Source organism: Lutjanus erythropterus, chromosome 3, assembly GCF_056507025.1.
Source record: "Lutjanus erythropterus isolate fLutEry1 chromosome 3, fLutEry1.hap2, whole genome shotgun sequence".
NCBI lineage: Eukaryota > Metazoa > Chordata > Actinopteri > Lutjaniformes > Lutjanidae > Lutjanus > Lutjanus erythropterus.
This window is the reverse complement of record NC_139319.1, coordinates 8,727,858-8,747,404: the sequence shown is the minus strand read 5'-3', so window position 1 is coordinate 8,747,404 and position 19,547 is coordinate 8,727,858. Positions and strand designations below refer to the sequence as shown.

Genomic DNA, 19,547 nt, shown 5'->3' with positions numbered 1-19,547 from the left:
AGACCTCACAGTGAAAGTGAATGCTGTGATCCAAATTATAATCAGCTTGTACAAAGGAACAAAATTTGGAGTTATAGCCTGCCGTATATCAATTGATGACAAGCTTTCAGCTAAATATATAAAAGGAAAAAGGGAATTGGAGTTCGACATAAGATTGATTTTGATTTCAGATGATGAATGACAGTCCTGCTCCTTTTTGCAAAACTTAGGTCAACTTTCTCCTTTCCTGTCCTTTCCTGTACTGTTGTCTACTTAGATATGGTATAGTCTCATCTATGTTGAAAAGAAAAACAGATTTTTGAAGAGGATTTAAAGATGTTGCTTGGGGACCTGTAAAAACAGAATATTCACATTTTAAGTTAGCTAGACTGACTCACTGGATGCACACTGTGGGTATAAGTCTGCCATTTGTTGCTTTTTTTTAAGCAGCATCACAGCGAAACAACCTGAGAAACAAGAAAAATCTCCAAACTGCAACTTACATGCTGAAAAATGATAAATTAGTCCCTGGGACGCTAATGGTGTGAGCGAAAACAAGCTAACAGCTGTTACCTCTTCTTTTGCAGTGGTCATTTCAATGCCAGAGCTCGCAAATATTCAACCAAACCAAGTTCCCCTCAACACTATTTTGCAGCAGCACCGTCACTACAACCTGGGCTTAGCTCCACCCAAGATGTTTGAGACTGGTTTAAAGAATTGCAAGCAGGGCAGGGCATGGGTTTGCATGTCGTCACACCTCTCTCCACTACACTTGACAAGATTATAAATTAGCTAATGTTAACAAAATGCTAGTGAACTCGCTAGCAAATCTACATAAATCTTTAGCTAGCTAGTTACATCTAATAGATACTGTTATAGCAAAACACTAACATGACCTAGTTAGCTGGCCCCCCTGCAACATCTTTGAATTGGATATCTTTTTAACCTCGATGAGTCTAACATAAAGCATATCTAAGGACAGGAAACAGGAAAGGAGAAAATGGACCAGTGTTCCCCATCTACCAGGCTAGCTCAACTGTTATTGGAGCACTGAACAAAAAGGGGTCAGTTTGCTGATATGGAGGGAATTCAATTCAATCCAAGTCAAGAGTAATAATTTAAACATAAATCTACGATGCCATGGAGAAAGTGTATAAATGTTTTATAAATTGGTATACAAAACTTTACAAAAGATATGAAGAAAATGTATGAGTAAGGGATAAGTATTGATATTGTTATATATAGTGAAAAAGCTATCACAAGGGATGGGGTAAAGTGGATCCCCCTACAATTGCTTGAGATTCCAAGAAACACAACTGAGAAAACTGTGAAAGCTGGACATTATTCAGGACCCAGAACAATCCATGAATAAATAATAAGTCATAAAAGTAACTCATGGTGGAGTGTGTTAGGTGATTTGAAGAGTCTCACAGCCTCAGGAAAGAAGCTGTTCTGAAGTCTGGTGGAACAGCAGCAGATACTTCTGTATCTCTTGCCAGATGGGAACACGGTGAGCAGGCTGCAGTTTGGGGGGGGGGGTCTTTTATCATCCTGCTTTGTCCTTTTTTCAGCGCTGCTGTGGTAGCTTCATTTCATTTTTCAATAGTCTGTACACCACATGGACACTCACAACATTACTGATACCATTTTATTTTATATGAATATTTAGAAGGACAATTAATTAATGAGAAATTAAAAAAAAAAAAACTTTCTCAACCATAAGGTTATGAAGCGATTCATGGGGCCCTTGTTAGCTTGCAGCCTACAGCAATTGCCAACCTTTACCAAATGGTAAATTCCCCCCCTGCTATATTTGAAGCATTTCTTTAGAAGCATCAAATCAAATGGCTAGAAAGTACTTTTTATTATATATTTGTCTGTCAAAAAATATATAATTCTACACTTTTACACCCTGGAGAGAACATCAGACATAAAAGCTGAAGCCTTTTTTCTGCTTTACTTTCATTAAAAGAAAACTGCCCATAGTTTTTGAAATGTCATTTTTGCATTTCAATACCTCACTGCTGCTTGAAGACATTTTCTTGTGAAAAACACTTTTTTTTTTTTCAATATTCATCTTAGAATATAAATTGTAGATAATAATTGCCCAAACTGTTCTGTCTCCTGCTGACAAGTGTACCGCCAGACCGACTTCAGAGACGTCACCTGAAATCACATCAGGAACATAAACTCACAAATTGAAGCAGATCCAACCATGATCCACAATAAGAGCCACAAATCCTGCACACATGCAAGGCAGATTTTTTTTTTTGTGGCTACCTATAAGCTACATTATATCGTGACAGACTATGATGAATTTTGTCAAACATCCATCCCCAGTTTCCTTGCCTTCATCTCATGTTTAATAGCTTGAGCTCCATCTGACCCTGAAGAATATGTAAATTATTGAATGGGTGTTACTCTGTGCACAACATATACAAATGAATGTGTTTGGTCTTGTTAAGTGTGGCTTTCTTGAAATAAGATGGATGGATGGATGGATGGATGGATGGATGGATGGATGGATGGATGGATGGATAGATAGATAGATAGATAGATAGATAGATAGATAGATAGATAGATAGATAGATAGATAGATAGATAGATAGATAGATAATGATTGTTTTTGTGGCTTTGATAAGCTTTTTAAAAGGAAGTTTCATACTGTGAATCACAGCTGAGCTGACAGCAGGACTCTCAGTTCCCAGTGATGAGTTCCACTTCTAAAAGCTACTGATTCAGTCAGTGACAGTGGTGATTTAGTACACCAGTTAGGCTCAGGGTGGTGATAACTTGGGCATATTTTTTTTGCCACTTTGAGCACCATAAATGCGAGTGCCATTTAGTTTCATTATATTTGAGAGAATGCAGACATTTTTATGGCTCATAACTCAAAAACTCTGCAACTCACACCAAAAAATCTAGATGGATAAATCACATCACAGGCCAGGGGGAAAATATGTATGTTTGGTTTTGTGATGAACTGTCTTTGACATGTTTGTTTGTTTCATGATGTGTAAACTGACTTAAATTACTCTGACTGAACACAACCTCTGTAACCTTTTCCACTCCGTACCATTCACTATTTCTTTTTGTTGTTGTTGTTAATTTTTAGGTGGGCAGTATATGCCACATAGAGGTGATATACATCATCTGAAAGCTGGTAACCTGCTGATTAATTTTAACATTCATATTTTAAAAGTTTAGAGCATTAAGGGGCTTAATACACAATGATGAAGTATGCGATCACTATTCCCACACTCTGTAATTTCTCATAAGTTGTTGCAGCAGTTTTTGGGTTGATTTATTACACAGATCTGGTGCACAATGTAAACATTTTTACGACTTGAGAAATGGAAATTAAAGAACAGAAATCGTTCCAAAAAAGCACATTAAGAGGTCAAGACCTTGTGTAACACCACAGGAAAAAAAAATGCTGTGATTTGGCCTCAAAAACATCTGACATTTGGAGATTTCTGTAAGAATTGCATTTTTTCCCCCAGCAATTAGCATTTCTGTCGTGGGGATTGCTCAGAAACCCCCTCATTGTCAATATACATAAGAAAGTCATCCAACCTCTGATTTTCCCAGGTCTCTACTTTGTGGTTGTGAATTCCTTGAGGTCACTATAGTTCATTTTATACAGAGAGGTCAAGTTTCAAGAAATTGTCTCAATCCAAAGAAATGTTTGCAATGGGGGCTAACATCATCACCCATAAATATATCCAAATAACATGCAATAACTACAATACAAACATAGAAGTGATTCATATCATAGCTAGTGAGATTTTTGTGTTGATGCAGCACAAAGTTGTAAGTTGTCCATAATGTTAGACCTTTATCACCTTGAACTGGATTGCCTTTTTTGTGAGCTTAGTAAAAGGAGTAGTAGGTTTATACAGTGGCAACTTGTATGTTCACCAAAATACCAAGAAGAAAAGGAAAAGAACGATTAAATCTGCTGCAGTAAAAATCTGTTTTTTTCCCAACAAACCTCTGTAACTTTAAAGTCAACACGTTATATAATAAATAACCTGATACAATATAAGAAATATAACGTTTGTTTTAAATCTTTAACCGAATCTCTCTGAATTAAAATACATATAATACAGTATAAAACTGGTACAAAACCAAGATTTGCAGCGCTCGTTTGTCTTGTGTGGTCATGTCTAGATGGGAATCCCAGACCCGCAACAGATCTCGCGAGAGTGGTCAATTTAACTGACACCTTGATCGTTCTTTAACCCTAACCAAGAGTTTTTTGTCCCTAAACCTAAGTACATCTCAAGACACAGCGCTGCCACATTATAAAATATAATTAGTTTGTACCTTCTGCATAACGAAGGAAAAAGACGTACACATCTCGCGAGAGTGTCGCAATTGTAGAGTTCCCATTTAGACACGACGGTTTGAGGGCAGCAGCCCCGGAAGTGTTTGTAAAACGGTTAAAAGCCAGTTGACGTCGGCTGGCTAACTGCTAACGTTAGCTGTCAGCCGGGTTCAGTCATTGTGCAGGGATGGAGGTGACACGCCGAAGTAAGTAGCCAGCTAGATTTCACTCACTGAATATTTAGCTCGCTATATACATCGTAATAATGAACAACAGATTGGGGACCTGATACATTTATTTAAAATACACCAGACTTTTCTATTCTTCAGTGTTTGTGCTGCTAGCTAGGTTAGCTAGCTAGGTATGCGGCTGCGGGTTTAGCTGTGTGTTCCTCTTCTGGCAAGCACACTTTCCTCATGTGAATGCACTTTCCTTTATTATTTGCAGATTTTAAAGACTGTTTAAACACGGTGTACAGCGCGATAGAAGAGGCTGACTTCCTTGCCATCGATGGAGAATTTTCAGGTACCTGAATATTAAGAGTTTTAATAGCGGTTGAGATTAAAATAGCGAACGCTGTGTGTTTAAAAAAAATTGTGATATGTGTTTGTTTGTTTAGGGATAAGCGACGGTCCTAATGTCAGCGCACTAACCAACGGACTGGACACCCCAGAGGAGCGATACACGAAGCTTAAAAAGGTTTGCAGAGCTGATGTGTTTCTGCACACCTCCTGGTTTCCCTCCATTGTCCTACATGCAGTTGACTGTTAATCTCATTTAAATTCTCTTTCTGCCCACCAGCACTCCATGGACTTTCTTTTGTTCCAGTTTGGATTATGCACATTCAAGTACGACCAGACAAAGTCAAAGTGAGTGACATCTAATTAATAAATACAGAATTTTAGATCTGACATTGATATTTGTAGACACATTAGAAGAGGGCTCCCAAACACTGTCACATGCACATATCAAAATGACTTAATTACATCACTGGCAATTCTATCATTTGAGACCAAACTTGGTCATTGTCAGGTACAGAGAAAAATCCAACTTTTGTTGTGAGTACTTTAGGAGGCACTTTTTGGATAAATGTACATGTGTTTTCACACTGACAAATCACAAGTATTTCCTGTATGATCTCCTGACTAATCCTGTGTTCCAGTCTAAATCGCAGGCTGAAATTTCCAATCTCCAAGTGTTCCAGGTGCCTAACGCCAAACATAAACAGAAAGCATGGCTGGCTGTAACACTTTTTTTGCCAAGTGTACACACAGAAAGCCCCCTTGCCTGTGTAAATAATACAGAGGAGTAGGATTGCAAAGAACAATTATTTTCATGATCAATTAATCAGCTTATTTTCTTGATTAATTGATTTGTTCAGAAAATGCCAGAACATGGTGAAAAATGTCAAGTAGTGTTTCTGAAAGCCCAGGATGACATCCTCAAATAACCTCTGTTGTCCACAACCCAAAGATGTTCAGTTTACTGTTGCTGAGAAGTGTAGAAATCTGAAAATATTCACATTTAAGAAGGTGAAATCAGAGGACTTTGACTTTTTTTAAAATTAAGAATTACTCAAAATGATTAATCAATTGTCAGAATAGTCAGCAATTTATTTAATAATCAATTATTCTTGCAGCTCTGCAGATGAGAAAATTGTAATCGATTTGAAGTCGGGTTAGATGGATTTACCCTTAGTTCACAAGTAGAAATGCTAACTTTGAGTAAAGTTCCATCTTATATTTTTTGAGTAGAATGTTTTTGAATTCTGAGTTGTCTGGAATGCAGCATTAAACCTGCTATGTGGAACTTAAGTCTCCTCCTTCCGGCAGTGAAACTAATTGCAATATTGTCGACACATGCTTGTGATGAATGCCAACAGGTGAACAATAATCCATTATACGGGTGGAGTGTATGTAATGGCTACGTATTTTACATGAAGCGCCAGCACAGGAATGTCACCACAGACACCAGATTTAAAAGCTCTGGTATACTGTAAAATAAAGAGAGATTTACCAGGCGGTGATGGGCTTAATCAGCATAGTGTTAACTTGTTTGGCAGGGGCTTGAATGCAACGGATGTTAATAAAAGTCCTGCACTCCAGCTTTAAGCAAGGCAGAGTTACCAAAGTGGGCAACTTTTCTGCGGCCCTCAAAAACCTCCAGGCTTACAGTGTGCCAACTTTGTGCTAATTTAATTAAAATTATTTTTGTTAATATGCAACATTGACTTGATTTGTGGGCCCTATGTAGGCCCTGTCTTGAAGAGAAAGAAACGTAGCCTTGAACAATCGTTTATTCAGACTCAGGCTGTTGTTTCTAAATTCTGCTTATGTGGTTGGTATGTAATCAAATTACTACACAACCAACCAGGGCTAGGAAAGATAGAAATATGTGGGTTTAATAAGGGATCAGCTGCTAATTTTTGAGTGTGACTTGCTCGCAGGTTATTCCAGCAAGTGTAATGATCTCACTAATCCTCAATGTTCTGTTTCTCTGCAGGTATATCATAAAGCCTTTTAATTTTTATATATTCCCGAAACCGTTCAACAGGACATCCCCTGACATAAAGTTCATCTGTCAGGTAAGTCGGTGCTGTTCCTCAGGGCCATTGGATTGCTTCTGTGTGAACTGAGATAAATTACTTTTTGTAGTGACAAAGATTTAGTTGGTTTAAAAATGATTGTTCCTGAAAATGCCTCGTCAGCTGTAAAAAGGTAAGGCCTCTGTTGGCATTTTGTTTGAAAGTTGTGAAACATCTTTTTCAGAGTTCCAGTATTGACTTTTTGGCCAGTCAGGGATTTGACTTCAACAAGGTCTTCTGTAATGGTGAGTACACCGAAGTGACAGTGAAATGCTCTTGTTTCATGATGTGTAAACCTCCTATTTAACTATGAGCTGATTTAAGTTTATATCATCACATATAAAACTTTTACATAAGAAAGTTGCTTGTGAGTGCTTTGTCTCTTTCATTTCTTGAGTCATCTGATTTGTATCAAAACCTTCATTTCAAATTGCTGTTAATTTGGCAAAATGTTTTGTTAAGAGAACATTAAACATTAGGGAAGTTTTGCTAATTTTTTATTGAATAAATAGAATCTTTGTAGAAAAAGAAGTACTGGTACAGGAAAAAAAAACTTTAATTCAGTACAGACTTTTTTATTGGCACAAGTTTTAAAACATTTTGAACATTACCCTCCTCTGTGTTGAGTTAGGAAAGCTGTCATACTGGAACAGCTGGCTCCCAGCCACTTGCTCTTCATTCAGATTTGTGATAGTGGCCCTTTGTTAGCCTGGCTCCAGAGCTCTGAAAGGCTGCCCATGGCTGACATACTGTATATATTTTTAAATGAAATGGAAAACTAGTCTTATTACTGGCTTGTTGACTTTGACAGTCTGCCAGTAAGTATTTATTTTCAACACTGTGGTGGCTGCATGGACACTGTAGATACAGAATTATTCACCCCTCCAAAAATACAACTTCACATAAAACCTATGCAATCTTAGCTGAACCTACGAGAGCTGTAATTGTTATGGTTCACTTGTATGTCCTTCCTTTTCTCGGTGCTGGTGATGTTAGTGAAAAAGGCAAGCAAACATCTGTTAACTACAGCTCAACAAATTTCTTATCTTAGTCTTTCGGAGCAGCAGTCTCTGCAGTTGTCGAGTATAGTGAATGTGTAGATTCACCATACAACTTCAGACTTCTTTTTTTTTGTTTTTTAAAGGTATCCCATACCTAAACCAAGAGGAGGAAGCCCAGCTGAGGGAGCAGACAGAGGAGAGGAGAAATCAACACGCTAATGGTGTAGGGACGCCGTCCTACATCTCCCCGTCCTCCTCCAAAGGCCCTGCACACGTACCTGAGGAACATAAAGACTTCATCAACAGGGTCATGTAAGTGCCACAGAACACACAGTGTACATTGTTCTCTTTTTTGATAGATTCTAGTTGTGAGTAAAACACACTGAAGGCAGTGATGTTGCTCCTGTTTCAGACCATGATGGTACAAAGAGCTGTTGGTGCTGACAGGGTTGTGTATAAGAGTGCTCTAATCAATCGGCCACCGCTCTACCACTTTTTGCCGTCATTTCGGGACGTGCTGCTGCTGTTCTCTGCTGTATATGTCAGTTAAACACACACACACACACAGGAACATGGACTTCATGGTGCATTAAGTGCACCTTGTAAACTCAGAAAACAGTACTCAAATGGCAACAAAGCTTGTTTTAAAAGGAGAATTTCTATATTATGTTTGTTGAAAAATACAGGCTGTAGTGTAGGCTCACTACATATATTTGATTAATATTTATTAATATCCCATTCATTTCTACATTGGCAGATTTAAAAAAAAAAAAATCCTATCAAACTGAGCAAACTAAACTTAACCATATTCTGGCACAACAGGTCCCCAAGTACATCTGATAAGTTTCAAGTTGGTTTATACTTAATAAATAATCCTGTTAAGAATAGTTGAATAAATGATGTGACTTGATAAATAAAAGGCTTCAAATGGACCCTGTGATTGGTATCAGCCTATGCTGCTTCCAGCACTTGGTGATTGGCTCCAAAGATCCTGATTGGCGTGCCCTTACTTGTTTGTGTGAGGATTGAGGTAGAAGTAGCAGCTTAGTTCTTTCACACCAATACGCACCAACTCAAGCGGTCATCTTTACTTGTGGTATAAGAGGCAAGAAATATAAAGAGCGAGAATGCATTTGTGTTTTGATTATTTTTGCTGTTTTTCCCACAGAGAGAAGGTTGAGGCCCTCTTCACAAACTCAGAGAAGACTTTGGATTTGGAGCCATGTACAGGGTAATCTAGCCCTTCTCTCAAAATACCACTGCACTACACTGAATTTGTATTTATCATGTCCATTCTGTTTTTGTTTTTTTCATCTCTACTTATATTTTCTAGGTTTCAGAGGAAGCTGATCTACCAGACCCTGAACTGGAAGTGAGTGTCACCCAACACTTTTGCTGTTCTTGTTGTTTGTTGGTATTGTTGTTTGTCGTAGAAGTTTAAGATTTGTCCTGCTCTAACAGGTTTCCCAAGGGGCTCCACGTAGAAACCATTGAAACGGAAAAGGTAAGAACATGCATTATTTAACCCAATTTTGCCCTTTGGTTTTGTGTGGAATAATATAAAATATTGATGGAAAATTCTGTATGCGTGCAGAAGGAGAGATACATCCAGGTCAGCAAAGTAGATGAAGAGGAGAGGAAGAGGAGGGAGCAGCAGAAACTGGAGAGAGAGCAGGTGAGTTTGGGTTCAAGATGGTTATCAGATTAAAACGTTAGTTACATTGCTGAGTGTATTGAATGTAGGGAGACATAAGTTTGTCTTTCATTTTTGATCTAATATATTTTGCCCCACACTTCTTTACCTCTAACAGGAGGAGCTAAATGATGCTGTTGGCTTCTCCAGGGTCATCCACGCCATCTCTAAATCTGTGAGTCCACCTCAGCTTTTTTTCAGTTCAACTGCAAATCAGCTTCCAAATCTTGACTTACACTAGGGCTGTACTGAATGTCTTTTTTTTTTAAACATTCAATTACTATCAAGGTTTTTGAATGAAGCTTTTAGTGTCTCGGTATAGTTTGATGTCATCACCCTAAAAAATACTCTCAAACCGAATCTTCAGTTTGAGTGGTTCATTGAATTATATTGTAATTGTTTTAAAGTCCACTTACTTCATTGAATAGACTGCATCAGTAATTCAATATAAATGTTTTTTATGGTGCTGTTAGATTTCTGCCTGACTGCCCTGTTAATACAGGTGCTTGCTTCTCTTTGTGTGCAACAAGCAGGAGAGCTGTTTTAAAAGCTTAAATACCAACAAATGGGGATTGAAACAGAATGTTTTGTTAGATAAAAATGTGTTAGGAATTTAGGAAATGATTCTCTGATTTCAGTAAATTTTGACTTTGCAACATTCTGGATTTAGAAATGATACTATGCAGCTAAAACTAGAATCAAATTTTACACATAATATTTGTGTACCCCAATTTTAATCAGCGACTGTGCAGAAATATGAGTCAGAAACAGACTAAGAAGACATGAGGTGAAAAAAGTGCAGCATTTGAATATCAAACAAAGCTTCAAACTACTTTAAGCACTTTATTTAGCCGTTGGAATCTATCACTTATTTCATTGGCATGTTGCTAATTCCGGCTTTTCAAGATGTTTAAGATATTTTTTACTTTGGAAAGTCCCTAACCTGTTTCATCCAACACCCAGGGTAAACTTGTGGTTGGCCACAACATGCTCCTGGATGTGATGCACACCATCCACCAGTTTTACTGCCCTCTGCCAGAGGTACAAACATAATATGGATCCTTTTTAAATACAGAGCCTTTCTGGCCGCAATAAATAACAGTTTATAGCTAAGAAATGTGATTTATGAATTATTTATGCCAATGCTCTTTTCTGCAGGATCTTCAAGACTTTAAAGAAGTCACGATGTGTGTTTTCCCGAGGTAATATTTCTCCTAATTGCTAAATTTGTTTACTAGTCTTCACAAGAGATGTCTCAGGGTGCTTTTTGTGCTTTTTAAATGCATTATTGGTTATCAATCTACTTGCAGACTTCTGGACACAAAGTTGATGGCGTCCACTCAGCCTTTTAAGGTAAAGGATCTCCTTCAGTGTTAGAATACCACAAGTGCCAATTTGTAGTTGATGAAGATGTTCCAGGAAAGTCTGAAAAAATGACTTTCTGACTAAACTGATTTGATATTATTATGGATAAATTGTAAGTTAGTCTGCTTTGTTGAGGTTGAAACTGGTTAAAAGCCCCAAAAGCAAGGGTGATGTTGATTTTTCTTTTACTTTTGTGTCTCAGGAGATGATCACTAACACGTCTCTGGCTGAGCTGGAGAAACAGCTGAAGGAGAGCCCCTTCAAATCACCACAAGTTGGTGAGTAAATGCACTGACATTTGCCAGAGTCACTCTCAACCTATAAAATCCCTCCAACACTTTTCTTCTTTGTACTTTTCCTGTCAGAAACGGCAGAGGGGTTCACCAGTTATGACACAGCCCAGGAACAGCTCCACGAGGCTGGGTACGACGCCTACATCACTGGCCTCTGTTTCATCTCAATGGCCAACTACCTGGGTAACGCGCACACACCCACACTGATCTTGTTTGCAAATAAGAAGCTGTCTAAATGCATGCTGTTAAACTTGGTTCACTCCTTTTTTACAGGCTCATTCCTGACTCCACCCAAAGCGTACATCTCTGCTCGCTCCAAACTAATCGAGCCTTTCTTCAACAAGTAAGAGATTCACTTAAATTTGCTGCATTTGCTGCTCTCCTTTATTAACTTGTAAGGTGCATCTAATATTTCTTTTCTGATCTCAAGGCTTTTCCTGATGAGGATAATCGATATTCCCTACCTCAACATCACAGGACCAGATTGTGAGTAAGATAATGTAGCACAGTAGCAATATGTCAGGACTGTTGCAATGACTTCATGCTTAGAAATGTTTTTACATTCTTGACTCCAAATTCATGCTACTTACTGACCAACTCTCAGCAGTGGTAATGCACAAAAGGATCACGATGCATTCACACAAGCTAGAAAACATCCCCAAATCCAGGAAGCATATTCCAAAAAAAATGAATCCATCATCGATTCACTATTAAGACTAAACATGAAGGCAATGAAAATATGCTTTGCAAATGTTGTGAGGAAAGAAATGCTTTCATGAGAGACACAAGGTGGTTTGTTTACTGAGAAACTTCACAGGGCACCTTTTTAAAGCTGCAGGTAGTGAGTTCAGACCTCTAGGAGGCATAAAAGCACCAACCAAAGTAACAGCTTATAATAATATCAACTTATCTGTCTATCTTAGTCTGCCAGGTGCTTTAATTTCTCAAACAGCTACTTGATAACTTCAGCTTTTGTTCTTCTTTTGATTCGGTGTTATGGAATGAGCTTCACTTAAGCTTTAAACTACAGTTACGATCGTCATTTCTCCACCTCACCTGTTGCTCCCCACCCCCCCCCACCCCCACTGATCTCTTCCGTTCACACAGTGCAACCCAAGAGAGACCACGTCCTGTATGTCACCTTCCCAAAAGAATGGAAGACCAGTGACCTCTACCAGCTGTTTAGTGCCTTTGGTGAGACATGACTTTGCCTGATAATTCTGCTTGCACACAGATATAACCAAATACGTTTCACTCACCTTCTGCTTCGGTTATTCACCCAGGAAACATCCAGGTTTCATGGATAGACGACACGTCAGCATTTGTGTCTCTAAGTCAGACAGACCAGGTACAGATAGGTGAGTATGATGCAGCAGCCGAATGCACCAGACTTGAGTCTTGTTATCTGTGCAAAACATGTTGATTTAATCTGTTTAACGTCTTCAGCTATGAACACCAGCCGCTATGCAGAGAGCTACAGGATCCAGACATATGCAGAGTACATCCAGAGTAAGCAGGAAAAGGAGAAGCCCGGCCAGACGTCCAAAACCTGGGGAGAGGACGGCTGGGTGAAATCTTCCTACACCTCCTCCACTACTTCTTCTGGGTTCGGATATCCCAGGTACACCTGCGCTCACATACACTGCATTTTTCATAACACTCATACTATATACAGGTGTCTGCACGTATGCACAGTTTCTATTTATATTGATGTATTTATGGTCTTTTTTTTTTGTTGTTGTTGTTGCAGGGGTTTGAGGAAACGCAGCATCAGTCCCGTTCAGGGAGAGCAGGGGACCGGAGAGGCTCTAATTACAGATGGCTGGAGTCACTACTCATACCCGGATAGCACCGGCACCAAGAAGATGAAAACTGATGGTGTGTGAACGCAGGCGTGCATAAGTACTTTCCTGCTGCTGTGTGGAAACATGCAGCAGGTTTTCTTTAGAAACACATCTCAATAGAGATTCAATGTGGCCTGAGGGAGAGAGCAGGTGGTACTGTGAATAATTATCACACCTAATATGATAAAGAAATTATCCAGCCTACCTTGATTTAGTTTAACATCAGATTTCATTTTTAATTAATGGTCCCCTGTTGGATGCAGGATGGACATGTCAGTTGCACTCCTGACTGACAGTATTATCCACATAGGCATTTTTGTTTGATAGTTTTTCATTTCAGTTGAGGAAACTGAACATTTATTTTGTGAAAGATGTTTGTATTAAGCTAAGTGGACACTTTTTTCCATAAACAAACGCACAGAGAAACAAAGTACCCCCTACTACCTCACCCACAGCCCTGGTATTGTAGAAATGCCTCCCCCTGTTACAGTTGAGGGTGGGGAAAAGCTAATTAAGGCATGAGTTCCTAATTTAAAGTCCATATTACAACTTTAAGTAGACAATGGGAGCAAGTTCCTGTATTAATTCACTAGCCAAGCAGGTGTAATGAAGGCAGTAAAGCCAGAAAAGAGCCCCTGTATCTTCTCATACTCTGGTGGTTTCCTCCTAACGAAACAAGATCGTTTCAGGTGGACTATAGGATGGTAATTCATTTAACATCGCCTCTGTGCAGAAGGAAGGTTTAAATTTCTAGTTTTGTCGAATACCTTTTCCCAGCTGTGCCCAGGAGTTGATATGAAGTGTTTTATTATAGTTCACATTAAGTCCTTCTACATCTCCTAAGAACCAGACTCTAGGGTTGGATTGAATTTTTGTGAAGCACAGAAATGTAATTTGAATTATTCATACATCTTTTCTGTTTTTTGTGTCAAGAGTTTTGCAATATTAAATACCACTAACAAAAAATGTTAGAAAGCACATTTACAATATTATATAATTTATCAAATTTTTTCCCCTACTTTTTGTAGTATTAGGAAATTGTAATCTTCCTGTGTGAGGAGCCTTTTTAGTTCTCATGTGGTCTTGAAATTTCTTTGGGAAGTACAAGTTAGGGTGGGAGATATGGCCCTAAAATAATATCACGATATTTCAGGGTCTTCTGCAGTAATTCTGTTCTTGATGATATGACAAAACTACAGCCTTTGAGCTTTTCTCACAGGATTTTTGTCTCTTTGTACCCAACTGGATGTTTCTTTTTTAAGGTGGTGAAGTAAGTTTTATTTTGCCCCCTTTTGTTGTTTAGTCATCTTACACTTCTTACATATTAACCATGATTGGTTGTAAAATCTGATCTTGTTGTATGTAACTGCATCACTACATCAAACTGAAATACTGCCATTACCATATTTTATTATATTAAAAATTAAAACAATGTTAAAATGAAAGATATATGATACACCTTAAAGTAATGTGTAGTGTGTATACGCTGTATAAAAAGGTCCAATAAGGCTCTCATGCACTGGCTGTCATTGTATTTCCTAGACATAAGCGGACAGGCAAACGCAGAAGCTGTTGAGAGCAAGACCTCAGAAGGATGGTTAAAGACGGCGTAAGTAAAATGGTGATCATTTCTTCTGCCGCCGTTATCCTGTTTGCTGTGATTTAAGTCTTTTAATGGCTGCTGTGCCCCGCAGAGATTCATCAGATTCAGCCGGGTTGAGTCCGGTCCCTGACTGTGAGGAGAAAAGTCCTGAGGGCACTGATCCATCCACTAATGCTGAGGGGACGGTCACCTGGCAACAAGCCACGACGAGGAAAGGTCAAAAGAACAAGAAAAAGAAGTCTGATGGTGCGTTTATCAGTGTGGGAGCTTCTTAACCCTTTAAACCTGCCTGACAGAGTTTAAACGGTTAATAAGAAGACAACGCTCTTTTATATCTTCAGATCTTGTCTCTTAATCATAACTTTTAGATCCAGTGATTTATCTGTACATCCGTAGCCTGTAAACATTATGGAGCATTTACCAACTCTTGAGGGAAATATCTGTCTGTTTAGCTGCTAGAGACCAAAAATGGAGCTAAAAGAGTGAATATTGGTCTTCATCACATGGACAGAAATATGACTCCAAATTACAGCTAATGTTGCTCCATAACTGCTGGATGTGCAAGTAAGCAACATTTGAACATATTTGTCATGTCAACTTGAAAAGTGATGATTCGTAAATTGTTTGTCGACAAACTTATTTTCCCTCCTAAGTAGCCAGAAACCCACTTAATGCAAGTTTAATCGCATCTCGGTTTAATCAATAAATTTTTTGAAGTTCAGAATGTCCAAAATCAATGCAGTATAGACATTCATGTCTATCATCCAAAAACAGAAACAATTTAAAATTGCACAAAATTGTCTTTGTCATAAATGCCGTTCTAGAATATGTAGAGTATTTACCACATTGACTTGTTGAACATGTCTGGCTGAGACATGTAGTGACTCTAACAAAACTTGTAAACCCGAGATCACCAACAGACGGACCGCAGCCTGGATTAGGACACAGATGCCGTCCTACTTAAGATTCATTTCAAGTGATGCTACTCAGTCCAATCTGTGCATTCTGATAAGCGAGAGGAAACGGAGCTTTTAATCAAGAATGGACACTTTTACATGTTAACAGGCAGTTCAAGACCAGTATGTCTCAATATGTTACCAGACAGTGCCGATTTTTAAAAGCGGCAGTATGAATTGCCACTTCAAGACAAAACACAGAGCATCTTTTGAACAAATGTGCTGGACCTGAGGGCACAGAAAATAAACAAGTCTAATAGATTCATTCATTGCTGGGTCCCCGGGTGTGTAGTTTATTTTAAAACGGCCATTATTTTATTTGGAGAGAAAATTTATAAATAACTAGGCCTACTCTGAATATAATAATCTCAATGTGAAAACTGACAAACATTGTAAATTCAAGTAAATTAAGTACAATTCAATAATACAACAGTCAGTTGTCAACATACAGATGTTGATACAGCTTAGTTGGCTACTTTAATGTGTCACTGAATCATAAGGCAAGTTAACAGAATGATTTGGGCCTTTGCTTGAGGAAATCTTCTCTAAATGGACCTCTTTGAATTTTAATTGAATTCTCCTGCTGTGAACAAAAGGACTGAAACCTCTGCTTTTTGCTCCATTTTTGAAAGGTTAAATGTTTAAATTTGCAAGATTTTAGTACGATAACTTTCAGATGCAGTTCTTGTTCTCATCTTCGCATGCCTCTCGTGTCCAGGTGCTGAATCCACATCACTGTTCGAGGTCCCTGAGGTTTGGTAGCGAGAGGTGAGGAGTGGAGAGGCCACTGTCCCACACTGAGCTCCTGCTCAGTCTCTTCGTAAGCACTCGGGGCGCCCTCCTGTACGGTTGTTCATCACTGGGAGTGGTGCACGCCCTAAATTCATTCGTTCACTCGACAGCTGTGGACACCATGTCCAGAGCTACCAGCCAACCTACTTGACTGGACTATCGAAAGAGAGAACACAAGCCATAACGACAGCTGCCATATTTTGATCTCGTACCAGAGGAGCAGGCAACTCTTCCGGGTAAACACGCACACACACACCACTAGCATCTTAAAAGCTAAACTCCAGAAATGTTCATATTCTCTGACATGTTCAGACTGGAATCTGCCACCACAGCCATGCTATCACTTTGAACTCATTCATCAGTTTTAATGACCGTCGCCTCCATCAGTCTTATATTTTGTGAGTGTGGGTTGTGTGTGAGTTTGTGCATGTGAGGGAGACGTTCATTTTCTCCGTCTTTGTATCCCTGTGAATCCGTTTCATACATTGTGAGAGATAAAATACCACTTTAAAAAGGTCCTGTAGTTTACAATGTCTGGGTTATTTAGAATTTTAATGCAGTCAGATATTTCTTTCCATTTTAAAAGTTCTGTCAACTTCCCCAGTTTTATCAGACATATATAAGCTTATCAATGATAATGTGATGTTTATTATTGGTGGCATTTTGATCCTTCATGAAAGGTGCTTGTGTTTTTTTTGTACAGAATTGTTTTTCTTTACCTTTTTGTGTTCAATGTTTTGTAACCGTGTCAACCTGCAACAATGTCAAAGTATGTTCACATGCAAAAGGTGTAAACGTTAAGATGACGTATACATTTTTGTATAAGATAAAGTTTAAAAATCTTGAATATTTCCTTGTAAAGGGAAAAAATTAAAGAATGTTTCTTAGTACCTCTGGTTTTTTGTTTTTTGTTTTTTTGTCGTCTTTTCTGTTCTTGATGGACATTCTTAACGTTTTTAGTCACACGTCATCTGTCATGTTTGAAACTCATGTTTATTTGATATTTGAACTTTTTGTTTCACATGCCTTTTATTTACAGCTCCTTCAAATTTCTGGCAAAACCATGACCTTTTTCACAGCAGATAGGAGGGTAAACACAGGTGTTACCAGTGACTCTAATTAAGGTTCCATTCAGGTCAAAGGGAGTCAGGGTGCTGCTGTAGTGCAGCTTGGCTCACTGGAAAAAGCTTAATTAAGGATCCTTAATTAGTATCATTGCTAACACCTGTGTTTACCCCACTGCTTCATATCAATATGACTGCTGTGGAAAAAAAAAGGTCTTTAGGCATTAGGATTATTAAAAAATGAGCTCCAAGGATGTCAGATGGCACATCTTAAATTATTTTTTTATAAGGGTGACAGGATTGGAAAGCGGAGATGCTGAGATCCTGTTGGAATAAAGAAAACTGACTAAATGGCTAAATAATTTGCTAAACAAGGAATTATAGCTACAGTTGACTAAAAATGAAGTGTTCACAATATTATTTATTCAAGTGAAATATTTCCATATGGTCTCCACTTTTATACCTTTAATTTATAGGACTGAAGTGAGGACAGGAAAGGGGGAGAGTCGAGGAATTGAAATGTAGCAAAGGGCTGCAGGTGGGAGTCAAACCCACTCATGTCCTTACAGGGGGACATACGCTCTACGAACTGAGCTACCAGAACTTTTTTTTTTAATTACCATGTTCTCAAAAACTTCTGAAGCTTACATTTTGACATGTGACATTGAATTGAACCATATGCCAAAGAAATCACATTGAGATTATTTTGACAGATATTGTGATTGTGATGCAAGTCACAATTTTTGTGGAAAAGGTAATTTTTGCGTTTTCTCTGAAAAAATATGTAAGACCTGCTTGCTGTACATTATCCTGCATATTGTATATTTACAAAAAATAATTTGACAGTATTCATTTTAAAATTACTTAATGGATTTAAAGATTATTTTATTACTCCACCGGAGTCTATGGTCAGAACAGTATCCATAGCAACGTTTTGCTCAGTCTGCTATACAGAAATAACAGACCTTAGAATGATAGAATTGACCAAGCAGAATTGAGCATTTTACAAAGGCATGTACTCAAATATACATAAATAATGTGATTTTTTGCTGTGGTCTGTAAACAGTATGTCCCCTTACATCTGGAGAATATGACTTGTAGGCTGAGGCAATTCTGCAGCGCCACAATGCTTCATTCATGGTTGGTACTGTTTACTATGACACATTTTACCTTCAAAAAATTGCAGCTCCTGCGCTGTGGATTTTGCACTTGACCATATTGCAATTTTGATAATATTTCCATAAATTATCCACTCATAATATCATTGCAGGAAAAGCACAAGTGTAGACAATAAGATAAATGATGGCTGAATTCCATTAAGCTGCTTCAGTCTCGGGGTCCGTACCGTGCACACTGGGAGATCTGAATGACAGGGCCACCTGTGATTTCCCTTCAGTGACAAGTCAGACTGTCTGCTGTGACTAATGGACCTGTTTCTGGAATGATCAATACCATGAATGGTTGCTGAAAGTCAATAATGAAAAGACAAAGTTTGGCATCAGAACAAGTTTTACTGTCCAGTAACAAAATGCATAAATACTGCTCATAGTTAAAAGAAGTCATCATGTTTAAACTGATATTTCTTTACAGTTAACATGACTAAATTAATAGTAACATTATACATTCACCCGACATGGTGTCTTTTCAGTCGCCTCAGGAAACAGTTGTCTTAATTTCTTTTCACTGGATCAAACTATCTGGAAGACTTCAGTGTGTGTTACACTGAGTTATGTGCTTTGTCCAGCGTTCATGATTGAATTTATACCAAACTGATTTTATTAGTTTCCCATTAAGAGCAAAGGCAAAAATTCCAATAATGATCACACATTTTTAGAGGTGTATAAATAATTTTTTAGCAAAGGCAGATGTTGATTTGTAGTTTTGATAATTAACGTATTTGACTTAATAAATAGTAAAATATATCATTGAGGCAGACATCTCTCAGCTCTTTAAAACTGAGTGTGTGTGTGTAATAGAAGTCTGTGGCACTGATTTATTTTAACATTAATGTCACTTGATTCGAGTGACAGACAAGATCAGGCA

General features: G+C 38.2%; 1 protein-coding gene across 1 annotated transcript; it reads left to right on the top strand.

Annotated features, from left to right (window-relative positions):
- Positions 1–4,427: 4,427 nt before the first annotated feature.
- parn (poly(A)-specific ribonuclease (deadenylation nuclease)) lies at positions 4,428–17,330 on the top strand. The gene is made up of 26 exons (XM_084714900.1): positions 4,428–4,515; positions 4,757–4,834; positions 4,929–5,008; positions 5,111–5,178; positions 6,812–6,893; positions 7,078–7,138; positions 8,038–8,206; positions 9,063–9,125; positions 9,228–9,266; positions 9,356–9,398; positions 9,489–9,569; positions 9,706–9,762; positions 10,551–10,628; positions 10,746–10,789; positions 10,898–10,940; positions 11,155–11,230; positions 11,318–11,428; positions 11,519–11,588; positions 11,676–11,731; positions 12,353–12,439; positions 12,529–12,603; positions 12,692–12,866; positions 12,996–13,123; positions 14,632–14,698; positions 14,784–14,938; positions 16,367–17,330. Exons 1-26 carry the CDS (start codon positions 4,497–4,499, stop codon positions 16,408–16,410), a joined length of 2,049 nt encoding a protein of 682 aa, XP_084571026.1. The 5' UTR covers positions 4,428–4,496; the 3' UTR covers positions 16,411–17,330.
- The last annotated feature ends 2,217 nt before the right edge of the window (positions 17,331–19,547 follow it).